Genomic DNA, 25,861 nt, shown 5'->3' with positions numbered 1-25,861 from the left:
CAGACTCTTCCAACTCCACAGAAAATCCAAGTGGTGCGCGCAAGATTCATGACGCAACAGATAAAGCCAACAATCCTGAACAAGTGCATCCAGGAGAAATAAAGATTGTGATGCACAAAGAGACATTTGGAGAGACCGATCTAAATTTGGTGAAGGAGGAGTTGAAGTGGTCAACAGTTGACGATGAGAAAGGTGAAGTTGTTAAAAGTCAAAATGTCTCAGATTTAAGGCAGGGGCATTATACCACCCAACAGCGAGAGGATCAAAGACTGACGCCAGAAACGACATTAAATGCAGAGAGTCGTAAACCTACAGATGAAAATGTGAAGGCAGAGATCAAAGAAGTGTTCGAGCAGGATAACGGTGGTGATGAGTTGGATGGAAAGACTTGGTGTTTTGCCTGGCGATAGTTTCTTTTCAAAAATGATTATGGGTGAATATTGTTTTGTTCAATTAAAGTGAAAAATGCAGTTGTGCGTTGTTTTTTTAAACTAAACATGTTTCTCTGCTTTAAATTGACTCATGGCCACAATGTAAAGAGTGAATTTATTTGAGATCATAAACATTTAACATAAATGATTAATAGACTTTACACTCAGTTTCAAATAGAACAGAAATCTCCCACAGTACAAGTCAAGTGGGGAAAGCCTCCAGATAGCAGCAAGACATGTGCAGCACATCAGAGCTCCTCGAAAGACTCTGCAAGTCCTCATCGATTATGTAGTGAAACCAGAGTTCATTTTACAAAATGATAAAACATGATTTTAAAAGACTCATGATCCAGAGCTATATTTTAGTTTTAAGAGTTAAATGATTTGAAAACTTTAGACAAATAACTTAGTATTTTCAGAACAAATACAGTATATACTATTTGGAAGACATCTCATAATTGAATAAGCCATATTTACACATGCATGACCAAAAGTCCCATCTGAATAATGTAGCCACAGTAAAGGGACCAAAAGGTGTACAGCATATTTCAGCAGGACAGAATGTACAATCATTGTCTGACACTAGATGACCATACATACCCATCTGTTACCTAGATAAAGCTCTCAATCTCCTTTTACAAATTAAAGACAATACACTTGCATGCAGATTAGGTATCCTACACCATTAGCAACATTCTGAGCTGATTTGATAAAATGCTTTAACTGACATTATGTTTGTACTGTATTCTTCCTCAAACATGCGTAGACCCACGTGTGCAGCTTCTTAATTTCATGTTCCTTCAACAGTTCTTGCGGATCCATTTGGCTTCTGTATGTTTTCTGTAATGATGAAAAAAAAAAAAATTAGCCACAGTGTTAAAAATAAAGACGGCACTGATTTGCAAGATCAGTGCTCAGTAAATTCTCACCTTTGATGGTATCTGAATGCGTGTCCTGTCCAGCAGTCTGCTCCGTGTCACCAGTTTTTGGTTTGGGCTTTCTTGCTACAGGTGGAGGCACTTTGAATTCCTTCTTCGTCGTCTGTTCTTCACTCGCCTTTGTTGCCGGCCCCTGTGTTTTCTTTTCTGCTTTGGCCTCCGACCTGGTCTCAATCACCACCTTCTTGCTGCTTTTGGAGAAGATAAAGCTGGCCGTGCTTGTGGGGGACTTGCGCACATCGAATCCCGGGGGTGAGTGGATGCTAAGCCGCGACGATGGACCATTATGGGAACGTGCCGCTGTCCTCAAGCGTATTGCTTCTTGAAGATTCATAGAGGGGGCCATCGCGGGGGGAGACTTGGTAACGGTGGTGGTAGGGACTGCTGTATTTGGGGATGGGCCTTCAGGAGGGGTTACTATTGCAGGTGGAGAAAGTGGAGAGCTTATGATGAGAGATCTTCTCATGGGTTTCTGAGGAACTTCATTTGTGGCAGAAGCATGGGCCTGAGTGGTTGTCTCCTCTTCATCCTTTGGTTTTGCTTCTTCCGTTTTTGGAGACTTGGGGGAACTATTCAGGGCCTGGTCATTTAAGGAGTTTACATTTTGAGACACATCCTCCAAAATCGGGGTATGGGCTTTACTTTGCTGTTCTGCAGTATCTGAAGCAGGTTCTAGTTTCGGAGCCTCTTCAATTGGTGAAGATACTAAAATAGTGTCTGCTTCTTCTTGAGCAGAGCTAGATTTAGTTAATGGTGGAACTTCAGGCTGTGATAGAACTATGTCAGGTTTATGTGGTTCAGGCTGTGAGGTGATTTCTTCAGGTTTATATGGTTCATGGGACGGCAAAGTGTCAGGTGTGGGTTGCTCAGCAGGAGGCGGTGGCGGGATACTCTGTGGAGGAGTAAGAATACTCATCCATGGCGGTAGATTAGAATCATTTTTGTTAAGTGTTTCTTCCTCTGAAAGTTTCATCTCTGCTTGCGGGGCAGGAACCTCATCAGCAGAAGAGGTTTTTTGTGACTCTTCAAGCACTTCTTCCACATCATCAATAGAGGTTTCTTCAGAGAACATTGGATAGGACACATCAACAACAACTGGCAAGAATCTCTCCTCTACAACTGATGTAGGCAAGTCTTCAATCGCCTGAGGTTCAGCAGCTTCTTCAACCACTATCTCAGGTGAAGAGGCCTCTTTTGATGATGAAGAGATTTCCTCAGGTGGTGTTGGAGCGACCTCTAATGGTGGTGAAAGTACACAGATTGGAGGAGAGATGTCTTTCGGTGATGGTGGCGCCTCTGACGGCACTTCTACTGGGGGTTCGGGAGACATGTCTTTGATTGATTGGACAGACATTTCTATAGGCTTGATCTCTTGAGGTCTTAAAAGTTCTTCCACTGAAGGTTGAGATACATCCTCTGTTTGTGGGATGGACACTTCAGCTGGTGAGGGAATCTCTACTGGTGATTGAATGACTTCTGTTTGTTGGATGGACACTTCAGCTGGTGAGGGAATCTCTACTGGTGATTGAATGACTTCTGTTTGTTGGATGGACACTTCAGCTGGTGAGGGAATCTCTACGGGTGATTGAATGACTACTGTTTGTTGGATGGACACTTCAGCTGGTGAGGGAATCTCTACAGGTGATTGAATGACTTCTATTTGTGGAGTAGATAGTGCTTCAGGTGGTGGGTCGGAGACTTCAGGGTCCACCTCTATTAGTACTTCTGCTGCTAGTGACTGAGCCGCTTCAGATGGTGGAGAAAGCTTAGATGGTGATACACCCTCCAAAGGGTCTGGACGAGATACATCTTCAGATGGTGGCTTGGAGACAATAGGAGGGGGTGGAGGAATGTCTTTTGGTGCTGGGATAAATACTTCTGTGATAATTTCTGATCCTGGAGGGCAATTTAGATTTGTCACTGATTGTGATGAAGAAGCCTCTGTTGGTTCTGATGTGATTTCCTCAGCAGTTGGAGGAACTTCTTTGTGTGGCAGTGTGCAAACTTTAGATGGTGAGAGATTCGGGATATCGGCCACTAGGCAAGGTACAACTACCTCATTTGAAGGAGTGGGTGGGATTAGGTCAGGTGGAGGAGGAACTTCTGATTTTGATGGCAATAAAGAGGGTTTTGTGGACGGTGCGTGGATGATTTTTGAAACGATATCCACTTGCAGCTTTTGTGGTGGAGCAGGAGGGGCCTGCGGTGGTGGGGGAATGGCGACAAGTTTTAGAGCTGGCTGTGTAGATTCATTGGTAGATTGGGCAGGTGGTGAAGGGAGGATTTCCATTGCTGCATGAGAACTTTCCTTTGGGGCCGGAGGTGATGGTTTGGACATCTTAAATGGAGCGACTACTTCTTTTGGTGGCAGTAAAATTTTAGACGGTGGTGGAGAAGCATCTTTGGACTGGGGATAAATGAGTTTGACTTTTTCTGTCTTAATTGGTGGAGGGGGGGCTGTGTAGGATGGCGGAGGAGGGATATTTAGAGGTGGAGCTTTGTTGCTCTGTAACGAAGTGGACACATTTGATTCGTTAGGAACTGGTTTGTTCGGTGGCACTAGCACCGGGATGGCTATTTCTGCCACAGCAAAGACGGGAGGAGGTGGAAGAGGAAAGTCGGTCTCATCAGGACTGCCCGTGCTGGCTTGAGACACTGGTGGAGGTGGAGGGGGCCAGGACGATTCAGGGGATATAACTTGTTGTAGGGAAATGACTGCAGCCCGTTTGGTAGGCAGCCGAGGAGAAATGTGCACTGATGAAATGGAGGGATTCTTGGTATTTTGTGTACTGGTTTTATGTTCTTCTGCTATGGCTGGGAGTCTGTCTGTATCTCTGTCTACTGCGCTCTTTAACACGCTGCTCAATAACTCACTTACTTGTACTTTTCCATGCTCTTTTACATCTACATTTTTCTGTATCAGTCTTTCACAATCGTTTGTTCTGTTTGCTACATTCAAAAATCCTTCTTGACTTACATGAACTTTCTTGGACTCTAGTGAGATGCTATTAGCCTGTTTCTGCTCCTCGCCCCTCACAGAGCCTTCTGCAGATGTGGAAGCAGGCGGTCTGTATGGTCTCTTGTCTTTTGGGTTCTTCTTAACAGTGGCATAGGTGTGTCCAGGGGCAGGAGGTCCCAGTAAAAGCTCTATACTGAGTGGGCTTTGCGACCATACCTCTGGGGGTGGAGGAGGTGGGGCGTGTACTCTTGGATGCGGCGGGATAGTAAAGAGTTCTCTTAAAGCCTTTACTGAGGGTTTGTCACTGACTGTTCTAACAGGAGCATTGCTGGTTTTACTAGCCTCTGGTTGGGCACCTGTGGACAAATCTGCAGATGTGGTTGCAGGAAATAACTTGTGAAGTTTAGCCAGGAGCCCCTTTTTGTGTTTTGGAGACGGGTTTTTAGGTGATGTGGCATCCTGACTGGAGTAACCGCTGGATGGAGAGATTACTTTACAGTGATTGTTAACCTGAACTGCTTCTTTCTTTGCATTTGAAGCATCTGTGGATGCACTGTTCTGGAAATCCACAGTCTGCAGGGATTTTAGGGGACTTGGTGTTTTAGAGCCACTATATTCATCGAGTGAACTGGTGTCAGCATTATAGCCAGGGCTGTCAATTATTTGTTTCATATTTTCCTCACTTGGAATAATTTTAACATCTGCCAGATCACGAGACCGTCTTTTCATTTTATTGTGCAGAGAATATGAGCGACTTGGTGGCGGAGGAGCTCTTTTAGACTTCATGACAGAGAGACTGCGCGCAAACTGTCCATCTTTTTTTGACTCATTTCCCTTAATTATTTTGCCATTGAATGGGTATCTTGGTGAATCACCAATTTTGTTTTGTTTTTTAGAGACTGCTTTGTCCTGACCATTGGTCTGTTGTGGGGTGCTGCTACTTGAAATTGTGGAGGAGTCGGACACTAAAGTGTCGGAGTCAGAGTTACTCCAACATGAGCTGTCTGACAGGTGGAAGTGGTTTTGTCGGGAGGCAGAGGTGATAGTGGAGGATCTGGACGAGGTGCTGCGGGCTGTGGATGCTCTGGATGAGGCGCGAGAGGATGTTGGGCTGGACAACACTAAACTGCTTTTACTGACTGTTCGGACACTGTTGCGGCTGCTTCCACGACTTATTTCTACAACGTCAATGGAGGGTGGCAGCACAGCGTTAGGAATGATTTTGGACAGATATGCAGCCTGCGGTGACATGGACATCACAGGGCTGGGGGGTCCTGGATGACCACTGCCAGCAGTAGTCATCCCCGGGACAGCCAGGGACCAGGGTCTGTCACCTCCAGACTGAGCCGGGCCCAATCGCTGCAGTAGGGCCATGTCGTCCACATGGCCGGTCTGAGCTGCACAGAGATGCTCCTCTTTGACACTGCTCAGCGGATGGATGACCTCTGAGTTGTTTGCCTCTGGAGGTGAGTGCACAGCCAGCTGTGGTACATCACGGTCTCCATTTACAAACTCCTCCTCCGACTGTGGCCTAACTGCCCACTCGATTCGATCTAATCCTAATGACAGAGAGACATTATTATTAGGCTATAACTGCTATAATATTTGAAAGTTAATGTTGCTGTAATTACGATATCTAAATACATACCAAATTCTCTCTGAAGATGTTGAGGGATGCCCCCAATTGTCTTTCTGTGTCTTCTCCTCCTTCCCTTGTCTGACTTTTTCCCAGAGTTCAATGGTCTGAAGGTTGATCCTGGTAAAATTGTTGGATATCAATTTTATTGATTTTGTTGACAAAAAAAATCCATACGCTTAATGTCATCACAGAATTTACTTGTTTGTTTGTGGTTGAGGTTTTTGAATAATAGCCAATGAAGTTATAAATGTAAATCATCCAATGTTTTATAGTTGCTATTCTAATTAACCTGTTACCCCATTTTTTATACCAAGTCTCAAAGCATATTGACTGGAGAGCTTACAGCCTATATACCAGTGTGATACTTAATTTGACCCTGATTTGGGCTACCTAACCCTAACCTTAACCCCAGCGCCCTGATAAGGGGGGACTGCAGGTAACCGGTTAAAAACAGAATACAGGAAACATATCTAACACATTTAAGGGATCTTTCAGGATTTTTGACAAATTTTCTAGTTATCCAGAGTGTTGTTGATTTCTGGAGATATATATATATATTTTCTAATTCATGCAGTCCTCATATTCGGTGCTAGGCTAGTGCTAGGCTAGTGCATGTCTATGGTAACTATAGCCTGCATTAAAAACAGTCTGAACCAAGCACAGTGCACCTGAGGCAAATCACTTGTGTCTGTGTTGAATAATTTTTTAAATATAACAAATCTGCATTTAAAATAACTTATATTTGAGTAGCATCAGCTTCCTGGTTGTAAGCTGCGCAGCAGCGGAGTGATCTGCTCGGTTACCAGATCTACAGCAGTTTGTTTACCTGCAGCCGGCATTACAACATGTGGAATTCACAAAAGAGCTTTCTACAAATCAGATATGGCAACGTTTGGAGGACGACCCCATGATTTTGAAGAGGTTTTTAATGCAGGCTAGTAGTGTTGGGCAAGTTACTGAAAAATTGTAATTTATTTTATATCAGCTTTAAAAATGTAATAGGTTTGTATTACATATTACTGTTTCAAAAGTGTAGCTGAGTTACACTACTTGGAGTTACTTTTGAGTTACCTTTGAGTTAGGAAATTAGGCCCTATGTGAAAAATCCTGAAACATCCCTTTAACCACTCATGTTGTTGCGTCCCATTACCACAAGAGGGGGCACTTCCCCCTTGTGCAAAGCTGGCTTACCTTGACGCGTGAGTCCAGAGCGAGAGGATCTTGAGGACACGGAGGACTGCATTGAGACGGTAGAGGAGGTGTCAGGGATGGTGCTATCAGTGGTGAAGCCCCCTCCATCCACTTCTGCTCTGACTGAGACTGAGGACTACAGCAACAACACTATTCAGTAAGAGTTCATTTGAGCTCTTAGTTTCAATCGGGATGATTTCTACTTACAATTGTGCTTTCGTTGTCTCCATACTCAGGCCCAATAATTCGTTCTGAATTAGAAAAGGAGCAGAAATTTACTATTTTATACAATGACAATTAACGAGAAATTACAGCAGTTATCAAAACTGGCTAGTTTATTTATTACCCTCTTGTTGCATTAGTTTGAGTCCCTCCAGCGCCTCACTGTGGAGGTCCTCCAGGTACTTGGGCCTGCTGACCTCGATGAACACATTCTCCTGGAGCACAAGGGGGGCGGGGGTCTTGTCATCGCTGTCATCTCGCTTTGGGACAGCTAGAATCAGAGAGAGAGAAAGAGGGGGGATCAGCCCGGATCAACTGCGTTACAGCAACGAGTGACCATATGGACACAACAAGAGCAATAAGGTGGCCGTCACTGCATAAGGCTGATTAGATGGTACATAAGTGGCCACGGAATAAGGGAATTACACTTGAAGAACTTATATTTCAAACAAGTTAGTTATACTTCAAATATCAAATCCATGTCATCCAAAATGTTGCAACTTCAGGCATGCACATACATAATGACGCAGTTCATAATGACGCAGTTCATTTCAATTCATTAAAACTTAATTAAAAGGGACATTTTGTGTTTAAGAAAATCATTGATCAAAAGTGACAGTCAGTAGAACAAGGATCAGACCTGATACACCTACACCTCCAGGACGCAGAGCTGCTTAGAGAGTTTTATGCAATGCTGACACATGCTGACACATTTAGCCACCTTGAACCTACTTCTGTCACTCTGTCAGTAAGAACAGGCTGGAATTAGCCTTGACCTGCCCATGCACGGCACTCACGGCTAATTCCAACCACTGTCTCTTCTCTAACGCCATTATCAGTATCCTGGTGCATCAAAATAGAATATGTCAAACAAATGACACCTTTCCAAGAACTGTAAATCAGAAATGACAGAGTCGCAGTAGATGCAGACAACACCAACTGAGACACATTTTTACAGTCTGAACGGCAACACTTTAATGACTTTATTGCCTGCAGAGAGTTGTGCCCCAGCCTGCGCTATCGTAACTAAAAATCTACACAAAAAACACAGAAGCAATTAGTCTGACTCATAAGCCAATTAAGTTACACAGTCCAATAAAAGCAATACTACTGTCACTCACCTCTTTTCTTGAAAACTGTTGGAAAGCAGTAAATAGTCTTTGCGCTGTGGTCACATTGGGGACTCGCCACAAGGAGAACCATATCTCCTCTAATGTCAAGTTACAGCATCCCAATGAAAAAGTATATTCAAAAACTAGTCATAAAAAAGTGAGATGTGTGCCTGCTGAAGAAGGCAACCTCCTGATATGATGCCAGTGCCTCTTGTTTGTAATGGAGCTGTTTGTCCATGCGCTTCTCATGAGCCAATAGACAATCAGAGCTCAGACTGTAATCCCTGTCACAGCCTAATTCCTGCCTCCTCCCCTGGCAATGTGCTCGTCCTGTCAGTGAAGAATCAGATGCCCGACATCCCTCTGTTGCCCCCCATCTGCGGGGCACACTCGCCTCTGATTGGTGAGCGGGGTCAAATATCATTTGTGTCAACACGAGAAAGGGGGAGAAAGCCATGTGGAGGGATTTGGGGGGTGGGGGTCTTGCTTATCAAAAAAGATTAGATTGAAGGTTTTCCAAACAACCGCATTAGCGCACAAATCAAAAATACATCACATTTGTTTTTCCCCTCTTACTGCTTTTACTAAGAGAATCTTGCTCTGGCCACAAGGGGGAGTAGGTGAATTGTAGTGGGAAGTTCTCAAACAAAATTGAAAACATGTTTTAAAGGAGACCTCCTCAGCACATGGGCACGCATGTGAAAAAATGTTCTCTATTGTTACCAACTGTGAATTGTGACTGAGTACTACGAATACAGAGGAGGAAAGAACTACTGAATCATGGGCTGCTCTTGAGTGATGAGCTTTTTGATGAAGGCAATGATCAAACACTATGATAAAGGCCGATCATGAGCCAAACTGCTTTGTCTCAGAGATGACACCGTCTTAAACTAGTCTTTAGTCTTTAGTCTTCATCCTGGTGCCGGGAGCGAACACGAAATGGAATGTATGGCGTCTGAGAAAATGGAAAAAGCCTGGTACTTGTGTGATCAAGGTGTATGACTCACACACAAGAGATAAAACTTTAATTACATGTGCTTTAAGAAACTTGAAATCCATCTCTAGAAGACACAGCTAATGTAAAGTTTCATCCCACACATACACAGAAACGTGATCCGCACACAGCAGGTCAAGTTGGTTTGGGAAAACACTTATCCTGTTACCATGTTCGTTCAGACTTGACTCTGGGGCGTGTCTGATGGAGGCTTGTATTATTAGCGCTCTTTGACATCACAGTTCAAATCCATATTAATCACTGACATCCTGAATACACCATCTGTCAGCGCTGGATTATGTGTCAAGTGTTTTTATCGAGGATTTGTGAAAAACCTGATGATTGTGACAATAGCCGATCAAAAGTAATGGCCAAAGTCAAATGCACATATATTTGTGACATCGACATGTATGCGACATGTTCATAAAGTGCTTGATTTCAAATAGCTACAGTAATCTTTCAATTCAGCTGACAAACACAATGGTTCCCTCTTAACCGGGCACATTGTCTCCAGTTTGGCGTTACCCAAATCTAAAAGCTTCTCGGAAAAAAAAAAAGTCAAAGCGTCGACAAAGTGACAAAAAAAGCAACAAAAGAGTGACACAAAAGTGAGAAAAATGTGATGAAAAATTGACAGAAAAACTATAAAAGCGCAACAAAAAGGGAACAAAAACTTGTAGGGGAAAAAAATGTGATGAAAACTCAACAATAAAAAGCTACAAAAGTGACAAACAAAAGGTGAAAAAGAGGTAAAAATGAAAAATGTGATGAAAACTAAAACAAAAGCGCAACAATAAAGTGACCAACGCAACAAAAAAGCGCTGAAAAAAAGTCAAAGGTGACGACAACATGGCAGCAACGCTAGCGAAAAGATTTTGTAGGTCTTAGCTTTCAAATGAGGCATTACACTGGCCTATAGGCTGTAAACTTTTCAATTCGGATAAAGCTGAACTGGAGAAAATACGCTTGGTTAAAGTGGGGTGGTAAGAGGTTAATGGATTAATCAGTGTTTTTACCAGCTAATAAACAATAAATATCCCAATAAACAATACATACAATAAAACAAGGCTCAATTTTGAAGAGATCTGATGTCGCAGTGATCCAGTATTTACATGACAATATTCACTAAGGCACAGATAGTGGATGCTCTTGTCTCTGCGAACATGTATCCACAAGCAAAAGAGCCAAAAGAGTCAAGTGCTCCAAACCCCTTTTTGTTTGTTTCTCTTAACATCTGATTCACTTTGACCAAAAACAGACAAATATGTGCAATGCCGAGTCTCCGTTCTCTTCACCCTTGACAGCGGCTCAGCACTAAAAAACTAAAATAAAACTGTTGAGGCAAGCAGTGACTGTGCTCTGATTCACCGTCATGCGTCCGCCGCCACCAAATCTTCCCAAAACCTTAAAGTAAAACTGACCTGACGCGCGGGCACTGACTGGAAACACTGGCATCATCCGCATCATGTTCCTTTATCAGGACAAATATTGCCGCCGCTGCCGCCTCTCTTTGCATGTGCGTAAGTGCGGACTGTGAGCTGCAGAAAACCTTCCCCTCTGGTTTGGGTCCATGAGAATTGAAAGGCTCTCACAGCTCCGGTCCCTGCCCTGACTTGCCTCCTGCCTCTTGTTTTGCGGTGCTAGGCAGACAGCCATGCACAGACGTTTAGCTCAGGTCTGCCAGGTGCTTAAGCCTCCCTAATCAGCACCAACCCGACTGGAAGAGTGGTGACAATGGGCTAAAAGTCATGTTATAACAACCATAACGGCCCGGTGCCCGACTTTTACACAGGGGAGAACCTTTTCTGCACTTTAAATGTATTAAAAATTAACATGACTGGAAAAGTACGGGGTGACAAGGCCAGGTAACGGATACACCTGCATCATGTGACTTCCATGGCCACACACAAACTTTACCTGTATGGATCGCGTTACGCCAATAATATACGCCCAACGCGGCGCTGGTGAGGGCGCTCTCCGACGGGGGAACTAGCCGCAAGCAATACATGAAATCCCATTACCAATGTGAAATATTCAGACCTGCCAGTGCCTGTTTATTGTAAGCACAGCCCTGTTACGGCTTCCTTCCTGTATTGACACTGCAAACAAAAAAACGGCAACAAAATGAACTTTCTTGACCGGAATACATTTTTAAGCATAATTGATCACATCCGGTGCTGTCTTTAAATTGCATACATTAAAGCAGGCATCCGTTATTTCATCGACTGCCTACAAACCAGTTCTAAAAAGGGAAACTACAACAGTGAGCCTTTGTCGTATGAATAGAAACTGAATACTTGCAAGTACAGTCCAAAAACATTGCTGTTTACTTTCTCACAGCTCCTTGCCAAAACGTCAGCTCAGCTATGACTTCCCGAAACTACAGTGGATACAGAATGTCTTCAGACCTATTTTCATTATTTAAAGTTTACAGAGAAGCAGTAAAAATTGGGAAAAGAGAAGAAATTCATAGTAACATAAGTATTCAGACCCTTCCACTGCTCTTGGTCAGTGATAAATGCCATTCTTTGCCCTTAATACAGAAAGGTACAGCCTTGATACGAGTCTGAGTTTTGATGTATTAAGACTGAACAAATAAATGAATAAATCTTAAAATAATTTGAACATTTTCAGTGTCAGACTTTAGCATAATAATGGAATAAAATGTGGTATAAATCTTTCCTGCGTCCGCTGTATATTAAAGTGGTCTCATGTAAAGGCCCTGCACATGATTTATATTTTAAACATTTAGTTGTGATTGGTGCTCTTTTCTAACTTTACAGGAACAAGTTTGTGTTTCTGCATGCATGCAACAGCAACAGCAACAGCAACAGCAGCAACAACAACAACAACAACAACAGCAACAACAACAGCAACAACAGCATCTGTACAAAATAGACGCACAGCACACAAAGGTCTTATTTTCACAAACTGTTGCTTTCACAATATACTGAGCTGTGGGACAAAATATATTCTTATCAGACTCCGCAATGAAACAATGTAAGAGAGTATGTGAACTTTTGCTTTTGGCGGTTCCTCACTTGGTAACAGTAACACCACACAAGCGGGAGAAGAACATTGCAATGAATGAAACTGGAGTGGATGATTCAGATGGGACTAGGGGGCAAACTGGCACGTATAGGAATCCTCTTTTTACAATTCGCTCTGACCTGAATCTGATCTGTGCCTTCAACTTGGGTGTGGCGGCGCCTCCTCCGCTATTAAATAAAGATCCCAGCAAAAGCCCTATGATTATGAAAGCGCATTTGCTCGAGTGTTTACTATATACAGGTAGTGAAGTCTCTCTGTAGTAGCGTTTCCCACAGCGTCAGCAGCGCTCATTCTTACCCACGCACACTGTACTGTACACGTTTGGGAGGGTCGGCTTGTTTTCACTTGTTGTTCGGGGCGACTTGAACCTTTAGGTCAGATATTACTCAAACTCAGAATGTCTGTGTATGTAAGCTGTCAGTTGTCCAGGTGTTTTCCACAGTAACAAAAAGTTTCAAGAGTTGTCACCTAGGCTAGGCTTCTCTCGACTTGTTTTATGAGTTGGGCACAGCTGACAACTTTTGAAAACTGCTGCTATCAAACCAACTTCCAGTAAAAAGAAAAGAAAAGTAATTTACTGAGCTCATATAGAAACATACAGTACAGAGAGAGGCATGAACAGTAACTATACAAAATACAAAAGCAGCTAAGAGTGAAATTAAATGAAACTTTATCAGGTTCTGTTCAAAACCAGTTTGCCTGCCCTTCATTGTCATCCTCTACAAAGAGATAGGTTCTACAAGTCACAAAAAAAAGCCATGAACTGTTGTTGTTTGCTTTTTAAAGATTGTCGTTTTGTTAAACAGGGCAGTAGAGGGTGAATTCTTAGAGGAAGGACTCGAACTCATGACACCAAGGCCAGCACAAAACTGGACGCCGTGCAGCGCTGTGCCATCCACTGTTGATCATGCACTGACCTCACTGGCATATTTCCAATTATCGAAGACAATTTAGGTAATACGGCACCATCGCCACATGACAAGAATCCAATCATTAATAAATGAACAGTACATTCATTCTTTGTTTAAGTAAATCATCGCTGGAGCCAGATGCCAAAAGTGCACACAACTTTCTATTCGTAGCTCCTCAACAAACCATCTTTATAAAGCTGAGGAATGTGAAGAATCTTAAAGGGAGTGCTAGAGCAAACAGGTGACCTTCTGAGTGTACCACAGGAGTGGACATCCTCATGCTCAGTGCACTTCTGCACAGCAAAGCCTTCAATCATCATCATTTATCAACAATGGGGAGTATTTTTCATTCCTTGCTTGTATGAAGTAGCAGGTAGGTCGCAGTGGTGGGATGGTTTTGTAATAGTAGTAGTAGTAGTTATAGTGGCAGCACCGGTAATAGCAACAGTATTTCATGTTTTTAGCAGGTGTGGCTACTTTAAGATTTTTAGGCGTAGTAGCAGCAGGCACAGATTCACAGTGGTGCGAAAGACAGCATCGCAACCTCACTTTTAGTTGCATCACACTGTAATGACACATTAATCTGTCTATAAGAGCCCAGGTTTGAGAGGACTCATGTCAACATGCAACAACAGGAAACGAAAGAGGAATGATTTATGTCCATTGGGTAATAATTGAGCGTTTCCTATTGTACAGTAGACATCTGTAACATTTCCTCACCAATAGGCGACTTTTGTCTTTATAACCACAGTGACTCAGTATGAGGAAGAACAGAGGAAGAAGAATGAAAACAAGAGGCCATTGTTCCCGCCGGTAACTGCTCTGGCACAAGTCTTAATGAATTGGCACTGTGCCGGTAACACAAGCATTTAGAGCAGCGTAGTGGACAGCTCAGCCATCAACACATCAGCAGCATTAACAGCCATTAGGCATGTGTTAGTGAAGTGTAATAAAGCTTATTGGCTATAATAAGAGGAAATCTATGGTTGAGCGTTTGTGTTTGTCAGCAGGGCATGCTTTTTGCCTACAGAGGGGCAGACGGTTAAAAGACCTTTTCCTAATAAGAGGTGAGTTTCAGAGTAGTAGTGGTGGTGTAGGAAATAGTGGGAACAAGAGAAATACTCAGCCCAACTAGTGATATATTTATATTCCACTGATTACATCAAATTATGCAAGTTACACATAACTTCCCAGTTCCCCTTAATATTGATGCAAGACTACAAACAAGGTTGTACTATCTGCAGTTGCCTCTGGTCTAGATTAGCTAAAGCAGAGGGGAAACACGAACAGATAACATTGCAAACCTCCATGTGACCGTTTCAGCAATCCAAGACAAATGCAACTAAATGTGGAGCTACTTTAACTCCACTTCACAAAAACTGTTACTTCACTTCTTTGGGTTTCGTTGAATTACCCTCACATTTATCTGAGAGCAGTGGTTCTCAGACTGTGGCTTCATCTTCTTCAATCTTTATTCATGTTAAATAACCTTTTTGTTTTCGTCCCATATTGATCTTGAAAAATGGAGCTGGTGGTATTTGAAAGGTCAACTCATTTTACGAGACCGTACTTTGTGCTTAAAGTTGGAGCACCACTGACCCAAAGAATCCTGGTGTGTACGCACAAGCAGGGATTGAATACATCACAGACCACATATCCCGACAATGACGACAAATCTGTGTAACCATAACCAAGATGTTTATCTGTGTTGTATTTAGACTGTGAGTGAGTCAATGTGGGAATCCCCCTCAACTCTCCCCACTGCGAGCAACAATATGGTAAAAGGATTAAGCAGACCCTTCCCTGTTTCTAAAAAAGACAGAAAACATAGCCTTAACCAAACACTGTAATGATGTGATGTTCTTGACAGCATCCCTCAAGGCTACAGCTTACAGCAAAGGTAAGTGTTACTCAACTGTGAAAGGGAACAGAATGACATACATCTGTACGTTAAGTGCAAGCCCAAACAGGAAACACTGAACTAGCATGGACAACAGCTTGGGTGAGTGAGCATCTTAAGTGTGGGACTGCTGGTTGTAACTTACACTATGCCCACCCCAAGTGCAGAGCAGCCTTTTCTTCCTGTAACCCGACCGGACCAGGTAAGAGAATTGATGGTATCGAGGACTCAGATTTTTTTCACATTAAACACAGCATGGTGAATTTAGGAAGCGGTTCAAACATCCCTCACACGAGCCTCGGAGCCAAGGAGCAGGATCCTCATGTCCCTTTATGGCTTCAGATTCAAATTAACTGTATTCGATAGGAGTTAATAGAAATGTGTCCACACTTTCAGAATCTATTCGCATAATTTAGAGTGCTACTCGGATGTCAAAGGATTGTGTAAAGCAATGTCCTTAAAGCAGTAGTAAGTAACTTGTTTACCTTAATAAATCCTTTCCGTAGTCCCTATGGGGGTTATACAAGTGTTAATGGGATGATTGGAGGGTCTTTCATCTCCCCCTGGTGACTCTGGCCAGAAAACCACAATTGCAACTTCGCAGACTCCGGGTAGGATCCACCAGTACACTCTAATGGAATCACGAAGAAGAAGGTAACAGGCTAACGGGCAAAGCTAACTGCGGGCAAGCGCCACATAAACAGTATTTACAGCCAAGTTTGAGTGAAAAAAATGATCTCCATTGTGTAACTGGATGTACAATATCCTGCTCTCCCTTTGTCTTTTCTGTCAGCGTAGTATTCACTCTCACGGGCAATTCACGAGTAAAAGAACCCAACATACTCCGACACCTGCAGTGGTGCATATGGCCTCTAGGGGCATGTTACTTAGTACTGCTTCAAGGGCAGGGACCAGTTTCATGAACAAGCCAAAAGCACTGTGACATGTTTGTCCTGATCAACGCCTAGAGCTGAAACACCGTGGCATGATTTTATTGAGACTACGTAGGCGTTAATAAGGCTTTTTTATCAACCAATCAATCAATCACTCCATCAATCAACGTGTCTTTATAGAGCCCCAAGTACAGTATCTAACCCTGTGATTATTGGTCCCGGTATTTTCTAAAGGGGGAATATAGTCCCCATGTTAAAACAAATACTTCAGCGGCAGCGCTATTGCTTTATTAAACTTTCCAAACCTGTTGTGGGCTCTTACCGTGACTGTTTCCTTGCTGATGCCCCTGCTTCCCCGACTTCTGTGCTCCCTTGGGTGTAGCAGGGCGTCTGTCCATTGCCATGTCAAACGCAGGTCCGAGTCCCGGATTTGGTCCCTTAGCTCCCACATTCTTATTCTTTCTACCCTTGAGCCAGCCCAGCGCTCGGCCAAAGGAGCGACTGCTCTGTTTGCGGCCTTTTTTGCTGAGCTTCTCCTGAGCAAAGATATCCACCACATCCTGGGGAAGGAGCTCCCCGAATCCCAAAGAGTCACGGTTGGACATGATGACCCAGGCTGGAGTTATGCCCTGGAGGAAGACAAAAGGAAGACGATCAGTGAGACTTTTAAAGAGAACAATAATGTAAGTTTACCAGAATTATTAGAACTATCAACATGTTAGAACACTACGTGCAGAAAATAGTCACACCCCTATCAACTGTGGATATGAATATAAGATTGTAATAAAACTTAAATTGTAATTTCAGTCACAAGAATTGCAAATCTAATATGAATTGAATATTTACGACCATGTTATGATGAAGTCTGATGCTGAATATGTTCAAAAGAGGCTATACTCTTATTCTGTATGTGCAATGAATGGAAGTTACCAGACTTAAACTATCATCAAAGCTCAAAACAGAGCAGTATGGGTTTGTATCTAAATACATAATGTCACTGAGATGTTTTCTCTTCCAATACTTTTTATTTATAATGTACTAGTGTAAGGTAATCAGCATTGCATTTTTACCAATACAAAACAAATGTATATGAATTTGTCAAACTTCAACAGAGTCAAATACAATTAAAAGAGTTTCTGAACCCGCTACATTATATTGACTATGTGCATGTAACTCTGTCCCAATAAATCAGGTAAGTAATAATTAGTTGTGATACCAAAACAAAACGCCGGCCAACATACACCCAAATGACACGACATGAGCTGAACTTTCAACACTATATCTACCTTCCAGGAACACATTTCACCCATTATGCTTTTACTGCTCTTGTTTGCATGTCATAAGTTCATTTTGTGCTGGACCACAGTGTGAACAATCATGGACTGTTCCCGCCTAACAGGTTTCAGGCCTCCACATGTGAACTTCTTGCACTGAAAACAAACTTCGTCTTTAAGGATTTCAAGCCATTCCGCCGTTTGTTTGTTGCTGTTGTGGAAATGTTTGGTTGTGGCCCGTAATGATAGGACAAGCAGCCGGAGTCGCAAACAGCGTTGTATTGATACACTGCCTGCCTCCTCAGTTTCGGGTCAAAAACACTGGCGCTGCTGCAGACCCCCCTCCTGTCTCCAAAGCTACACTTCTCTGTCCTGCAAAGAAAAGCGCTGGCACCGCTCCCTTCATTCCACAACACGGAGTCATAACTCACAAAGCCGCGCCCGTAGGCTCATGCGCTCGCACACATGGCCTCCGCAGCAAAGTAAGAACAGACACTTGCGCACACAAACGCACAACCCGTTCCATCAGCGCTGCTAACCATTCATCTTAAACTCATGACGAAGGAGTACCTTTCCTGTCTGTGTGCAATGAGCTCATTTAGCCCCGTCTGCATATGTTCACCTTGTTGAAGGATTTCCCAGCCGTGCTCCTGGGGATCTTTGGCTTCCTCCAGCTGGGGGCTTTATTAGACACTGTGATCTTTGAATCATTGGAGCGCATAGATGATAGAAGTCACAGCTTGTAAACAGAAAGAAAAAGGATGAAAGATGGGAGCTATTTCCAAGAACTCCTTCAGACCATTCCCTGTGTTCTACCGCTATTATAGTTAATAGGCATTTTTCTGATCAATATTTCTTTCCCATTTAAAAAAATTCCAGGATCATTAACATTTTTGTAAAGACGGAAATATCCAAGTCTGTTTGAGGAAGTCTAAACTACAGGGTCAGCACTAAGCAACTTTAACAAATAAGACAAGATACTTTGCAAGAGTCTTTGCAAAGACTGAATCTATAACAATACATATAATGTGAATGGTTCTATAATTCTTTTTGTATGTTAAACTCCAGAAGCCGCAGTTGACCTGAGGATGACTATGCCAATGGCCTCTATGACCCCCACCGATCACTCACTCATTTCATACAAGGTGGATGGAGTGGACTTGTCCAAGGACACAACAACAGCATGAACCGGCCAGAGTGTGATTCTAGCAGTTGCCCCTTGTTTGTTTTCCAATGTAGGTAAATGTTCTTAAGCCATTTCCTATATTTGGAAGTAACGTAGTAGTTCTGGTTATAGGACACAATCTTCCCAATGCAAAATATTTCTTTAAACATACTTATACATTTAAATAAAAGCACATACTTTGGAAAAAGTATGTCCCTCCACTTGCTAAGCACCAAATCAGGCAGAGGTCCAACCTTAGACCATGAATCAAGTTTATTTTGATTCTGGCTTTACAAGAAAGGGAGGTTTCCCTTTAAGCTCACGTCCAAACTATGTGGGTCTGCTCTGGACAAGTTTATCAAGTACCACACAATGCCTTGGTTAGTTTATATAGGCAGGTTGTAAAGCACTTGAGACTGCCCTAATGCAGAACATGTTGACATGAAGTTGGGTCTTTTATAGGGAGTAGGTCATAGTGAAAGGAAACAAGTCAAGAGCATCCATCTTCTGCTCAGAGAAGTACTGGCCTCTCCCTGAACTAAGTGCTGTTTCTCCTGCTCCAAATTACAGTCATTTCAACATGAGTAAGATCCATGCATGTGCGCCGGCCGCACTCACCACTAATCAGACGCCTCTCCGGAGCAGGGGGGCAGGCAGTATTCTTCACATTTAGGGACAACAGAGCGGTAAGGGAGACCACCCACTACACTGCGACAGTCACACCGAGGCGACTCATAACAGCATCGCCATGGATACGTACAACCTTCAATTTGAACCCAAGGCAAACAAAAGTAATGGATGTGACGCATCAAGCCGGCCAGTCCAGATATGTCTATTTGGAGACAAAAGTTAGGCCAGGGGAATTTCTCACATCACAAGTATCTCTGTGGGTTTTAAGTGACGTAAAACCTTTAAATAGGAATAAACAAGAATATCTTTTGAAAGGTTCAAAGTCCACAAAATGGTCCGTTATAGGGAAAAGTCATGAAACCCATCAACACGTAAGATGCAGACAGGTGACTTAACAAAAAAGAAAACAATTTTGGATATTGTTCCTAACCGTTATGTTCCAAAAAGCTCTAGCACTACCAACTTAAGTTAATGTATCTCTAAAATAAGTTGTCAAATTAGGTCAAACTTCCAGCATATTAGTCCTGAACAACATGAGAAAAATCGAACTAACTGTTTTGGATTTTGCAGTAACAATATTGTTTGACATATTATATCACTAAACCATTTCAACACGGTGCATCTCACTTTGTTTTTTACTATAGCTGTATTCGGAAACAAACAATTGAAGACCTCAGCGATTTTGTGACATCTAGTTGCTTTTTTTTTATATGAATATTGTGTATATTTGCTGATACAGTACATTGTGCAGCCCTTCTGGATATTATATGTGGAATACTAAATAGTATAATCCAAAGATATTGAGGTTTTTGCTGAAGGCTTCGTGACACAACAGAAAGAGCTTTAGTTCAAGTTTGTGTTTGTGTGCCAAAAACATCCTTCTAGTAGATGTTTTGCTCATCTGAATATGTGCACAGCTAGACTTCAAATAAACCAGTTAGAGAGCTGACATCTTGATTACAGAGCACTTTTATTTGTCTCTGCAATTACTTAATCCCCTTAACCACCCCTCCCATCACACGTACAGCGGAAACAACAAAGTTACAGAAGTGGCACAAAGTAAGCTGTGCAGTATTAGAACTGTCTGCATCGCTCAAAAGAAGTACGCCCATGAGCTCCACGTACACTGAAGGAGTCCTAAGCTGATTTACGGACTATAACATTATTTACTTTAACCTTTCTGTAGTTTCCCCAGCACAGATCATTGGGGCATGTGTTCCAACACGCTGTTTACTTATCCTTGACAAAAGACGTCAAGCGCTCACATTGGGCAGGCCTTAGAAAAGCCTGAGCGCAGCAAACCTGACCGCCATGTCAATATCTGCAGCTCTAAATGATTATTAGACATTGACAGTAATGTGTGTGCATGTAACTGCGGGTTACCATAGTTTACATTGAGTGAACTATGGACAATCATTGGCGACTAAATGCAAGAAGTCTGACAGTAAAATGCGGAGTGGAGTGAAAATTAAAGCAAAGCTCTGACATCTGTTTTGCCGGGAGCACAGAGCATTACAGGTAACCAGTAAGCCAAGGTTCAAATCCAGGATAAGATGTTGTTCTTCCTACAAATTTGCCAGTATTTTATCTGACAAGCTGTTGAGAAAATGAGGAACGCCAAGTCTTGTTACATTTTACAACACAACCGAGGAGTAGTGACACTTCAAACCCATGAAAAGCAACAATGATTTAGTCGGCACAATGTTGCAGGTGCAGCGGTGATCTGCAGCAAGAGTGACAGTTAGAGGCTGAAGGGCGCACACTGTTGGAGCGCTTGCTCTGAGGCAAGGCCAAGAGGGAGCGGTGTTGATGCAGCCTGCCACCTTTGTTTGAATTAGGACTGGTTCACTTTAACCAAGAGGTTATTGACATTTACCCGTCAGCTCTGTACCTACCAGCAAAAGCGCCAAAATTACCGCAATACTATATAATAATAGTTTGGGTAATAACGGTTTCAAAGTTCAAATGCTATTCAACTACTATTCAACTATTCAGCACACTGAGAAAACTGTTGTTAGTGTATGGCACCTGCAGGCATCAGTCTGGGCGTTGCCACCTTATTTAGGCATCTTCAAACAAAAGAGACCGCGGCACTGTCAAGAATGGACTAAAGTAACCTTGTCTGGGCTAGACTCTGCACAAAACTGCTGTACTGTACATGTATGGCATAAAAGCTATACTTGGAGATACTCAAATGAATACGAGCACTCCAGACAATTATGAGGTGATTCAATCTATGGCAAAAAGCCAGGATGTGAAAAGGTTGCGACACAATTGACTTCCTATAGCAGACTCCTATTTTACAATTAGGTCTAGCCGGCAAACCCAATAATAAACACTAAAAATAATAAAGACTACAGGCTACTAATCAATGCTAAATGTAGCTAAACTAGATACTCATGAGTAGTTATCCCTTTGCTGTCTTTACACGCACAGAGAAGCGTCTCATGTTGAAAATGACATGATATAGTCTGTGCAACTATGAATTTAGTAAAAGAGTTTCTATACGATTATGATTTAAATGATGATTTTTAAGACCCTGCACATGATTCTTTCTATTAAATGGAATCAAGTATGTTTTGTCTTCTTTTAGTATACTATAAAGGTTGTGGGAAAACTGCCCTGTACATCATGATTTGTAAAGATCATGATAAAGGGCTGGTTGCTGTTAGTATTAAGGTCAGTAAAGTAGACATTTTACTACCCCTGCATTTACATTGTATGCAGGGGAGACAAAAGGAGAACAAAAGAAACAGAAAAATACCAAATTAAGTCCAAAGGTGGTCGAAACATTATGCCTCATATCCATGACAATGACAACAGCGGAAGACAATCCCGTACAGACATTATGTGGTCCCTTTGTTTGCTGCGAAGTGGATGCAGTTTTTTGAAAAATACGAAGTAGGCAGTAGGAGCGACATAAATAAACAGGGCCTGACTACAATAAGACAATAATGACAGGCTGAAGTCGAACATGAAACAGCAGAAACCCCGCTGCAGTATGTGAGTGTTGGTAGGGATCCATGCGTTGGCTAATGTACGCTGGCGTGTTTGTGGGGCCACTGTAGCCATGCAGCGGCTTGTCGGCGACTGCATTCCAGAGAGATTGATAATTACCGACCGAGGAACAACTCTTCTCTCCAAAATTTGCTTTCACCCCTTTTCCCCGAGCGAAACCTCCTCCCGTTCTCCGCTCTGCCCACCTCCATCCGCAACACCGTCCCCGAGCACAGTGGCCCAGGCTGGGATCACAAATAATGGCAAACACATGAGAGATATTTGGAGATAAGACTCAAATATGGAGCTGTGTGCAATGGCTGACAGGCAGGTATTGTTCACTGTGAATTTCAGAGAAGTGACTGCGCTTGGAGGAAAGAGCACAAGGTTTAAAGTTACACAATGTTTGGAGAGCAATGTACATATTTGCACACTGAAATCCATTTAGTGAGAATGCTGAAAAATCTAATCTCTGGCTGCCTTCTAAAGAAAATTTGAAAAGGTTGCTATTAATATGGTGTCTTCAACATCAAATCTCCATGGAGTCTTATTACATACCGAATAAAACATCTTGATCTTGAGATTTATCAATAATTTGCTACTTTAGGAGTCTGCATGTTAGTGTTCTTTGCAAATACATATTTGTGCAAAACTGTTGTACCCTTTGAACCAGAGATTTCAAGCGGAGATCGTTGCGAGCAAACTGTTAGGTCTGTCGTCTTCCAATTTCCTACCCATGAACCATAGCACAACAAACTGTAATTTCCCTGGCAGTATCCTCATGCGGCTGCCAGCAGACACACAGGCAAATCTCTGCTCAGTGTGGTGTTTGCTTTGCCTCTACAGAGGTTACCAAGGGTCTCCTGTCTGGACCGTCACAGCACTGAGGGAGCTGAAATCACCCACACCTTACTTAAGGAGTAGCTCAGGAAAAAAAGGAAGCACAAATAAGTTTTTGTAACGCATTCATGGCGAGAACAAACACAGCTGGACACAAAAGTTAAAAACTATGCTATGAAAAAATAATGTTTTTATGGAAAAAAGTTAAGAACTTCAAGTCAAGACCAAAAAACAGCAATAGCAAGACAAATGTATATAGTTCAATTTCAATTTAATTAGATTTGTTTCCACAATAAAACTAAATAAAAATAGCTTTCACGAATATATAGGCAAAATTATTTTTCACCATTTTACTCCACATCAGGTGCTTTTTGATTCAGTTTTGAACGATTGCACAACCCTAATATACAGAAAATTCTTTTTGAAAAAAAAGTAACTAATTATACTCCAAATGATGGTAGCAGTCGTACTGCATTTGCAGTAGGGCTGCACGATATGGACAAAATTTAATCTCTCGATATTCATGCCAGATATCTCGATATCGATACGATATAACAAAAGAGTGCAGTTTCATTGATGAAAATCTATATCGTTTTATATCTTGCGGTTTCGATTTTAATATATTTTAAATGTTCAATTCTCGATATCAATAGAATAACGATATATCTTTCAGCTCTCACTTGCAGTATTTGAGCAGAATAGTGGAAGTCAGTGAAAGTACATTCATACTTCAACAACAACTGACATTTACACTATTTAAAGTAAATGGAGTAGTGCTATGGCTGAAATCAAGTACAGTGGTTCTCAAACTATGGTACTAATGGTGATTCTTGGGCTTCTTCAGGTGATGCTCAGGGCCATCTGCAATTTTAGACTTTATTCACTTCAATTAGAGATGATTTCATTGATGCTTTAGATATATATACTAATACATTAGTATTAGTATGTTAGTTTTTGACATAATTTATCAGATTCAGGTCTGGGTCAGGTCAGGTCTTGTGGCACATTCTAAATCAGCTTTAGTCCTGATTTGATCTTCCTCTAGGCCTGATGGTTCTTGGAAGGTGGTACTTTGTGTGAAAGGTTTGAGAACAACATTGTAGTAGTGTACCTGGATTAGCAGCAACTTTTGATTCAATTAACATAAAATGGTTGACTACCATAAATATCTACTGCGTCACGACTGACAACAAATGTAGGGAATGCTCCAAAACCCCGTCTATGACAAGTCCCTGGGTGAACTCATAAAGATTTGGATGGGATACAAGTTTCCAAAACACACTGCACTTTGATCATACCCCTTCAGCTATCAGCCTCGTTTTGTGACGTCTTCAGAATAATCTCATCTGTTTTGATTGATTGTCACAACAGACAGGAGTTTCCTCACACTGTCTTCCTGTGCGACACCAAAACATCACTCACTCTACTTTCTCACACTTAATCATGCGCGGTAGTTGCGACATGTCACGCCTTGCAACACAGTCTCTCCTTGTAAAATATCCTTTCTTACCTGTCCCACAGAACATTTGACAAAACTTTCCTGCCACTTCAAAGCACAGTGATGCCTTCTTGTGTCATCCGCTGGCATCCTGATCTCAGTGGGTAACTCTGCCTGCACAGTTGCTTACATAACACATGTGATCTCCATGGGTAACAAGCCCTGGCAAGGAAGAACTGGCAAAGGAGAAGGAGCACCAGTATGCGACACACCCTTACTAAACAAATGGCCTCACCTAACAAGATACAAGGGGTGAAAAGTTGCAGTAAACAGCATCAAAAACCTCGCATGGAAACTTTGACACTTCAAACATTTAACATTTTGATAAGAGTCAAGTGCAAAGTCCAGAGGCAAAACAGACAGGGAGGTGGACAGTGGGGGCCCCCCTCAAGCACGTATTTTAGGTGAATACGTAGTTATTAAAACAAGTGTCAGTGCATGTGCTGTCAAGGAATCATGTTCATGGGTCAGTGGCAGCAAAGCACAATAGTCTTCATTGTCATAAAGCTGAAAGACGCACTATTAGGTCTTGAATTACCTTTGCTTAGGATCCCTCAAGGCCATACTAAGCAAATCTCCCACACCTAATTTTCCATGCTTGCTTACACACAGCAGAAATGTATGAGAAGGGATTTATTTAAGTCTACAAATTCATGTGACATGCTACATTTAAAAAAAAAAGACACGGATGCTGCCACTTTTTGGAACCAGACAATAATAATCACATACCTTAAGGCAGTATTGTACAGCCTATATATGTATACTGTTCAAACAAAAAATGGGGTTGAATAAGTAATGTGAAGTGACATAATTGGCTTAATCCTGATCCATTGAAATGTCCTTAAACTTTTGTTTGTTTCCATGTTTGAAACAATGGTCAAAAACTAATCAACTTACCTATGAAGAGATTCCTGGTCCAAATGGCTGGCTTTCCATCTGAATTTGCTGTCCCGCAACCGTCTACCCCAAACTTTTCCCTTTAATTTACACTCCAAACTTCATCAGGTGAACCATTTCCGTGAAGCGCACTTTTATAGGAAGCGGCGGGACTTGACTGGCTCGCAGGCTGGTCGAGATCTGCTGCCACCGCTTCCGCGTGGAGATTTGACACGGGCTGGGGGTGAAGTGTTCCTCTGCCGTGTGCGGAGACAGTTGGAGGGATCACAGAGAGGAATGAGCGCGTGTGGCTCGGCTGCTGCTGCTGCGGCTGCTGTGG

General features: G+C 42.3%; 1 protein-coding gene across 4 annotated transcripts; it reads right to left on the bottom strand.

Moving 5' to 3' along the window:
• Positions 1-534: 534 nt before the first annotated feature.
• Positions 535-25,852, bottom strand: LOC306975949 (uncharacterized protein). Of its 4 annotated transcripts, XM_079573772.1 has the most exons (8): positions 25,543-25,852; positions 16,564-16,870; positions 7,505-7,651; positions 7,366-7,409; positions 7,159-7,294; positions 5,977-6,084; positions 1,361-5,887; positions 535-1,271 (listed from the first exon to the last, which is right to left on the bottom strand). In XM_079573772.1, exons 2-8 carry the CDS (start codon positions 16,844-16,846, stop codon positions 1,222-1,224), a joined length of 5,295 nt encoding a protein of 1,764 aa, XP_079429898.1. In that variant the 5' UTR covers positions 16,847-16,870; positions 25,543-25,852; the 3' UTR covers positions 535-1,221. The 4 variants fall into 4 exon arrangements, with proteins under 4 accessions (XP_079429898.1, XP_079429901.1, XP_079429900.1 ...); XM_079573775.1 differs by lacking the exons at positions 16,564-16,870; positions 25,543-25,852 and adding an exon at positions 12,657-12,748; XM_079573774.1 differs by lacking the exons at positions 16,564-16,870; positions 25,543-25,852 and adding an exon at positions 10,908-11,007.
• Between the last annotated feature and the right edge of the window lie 9 nt (positions 25,853-25,861).

This window comes from Gobius niger, assembly GCF_951799975.1.
Source record: "Gobius niger genome assembly, chromosome: 16".
Taxonomy (NCBI): Eukaryota; Metazoa; Chordata; class Actinopteri; order Gobiiformes; family Gobiidae; genus Gobius; species Gobius niger.
Note: the sequence above shows the minus strand (reverse complement) of the source record. Positions and strands in the feature narration are given on the sequence as shown.

Coding starts and splice junctions, on each gene's coding strand:
- LOC306975949 (XM_079573772.1), bottom strand. CDS start 16,846: ATGTCCAACCGTGACTCTTTGGGATTCGGGGAGCTCCTTCCCCAGGAT. Junction 6,085..7,158: donor CTCTGGACTCACGCGTCAAG/GTAAGCCAGCTT, acceptor CAATTTTACCAG/GATCAACCTTCAGACCATTG. Junction 1,272..1,360: donor GCATTCAGATACCATCAAAG/GTGAGAATTTAC, acceptor TCATCATTACAG/AAAACATACAGAAGCCAAAT.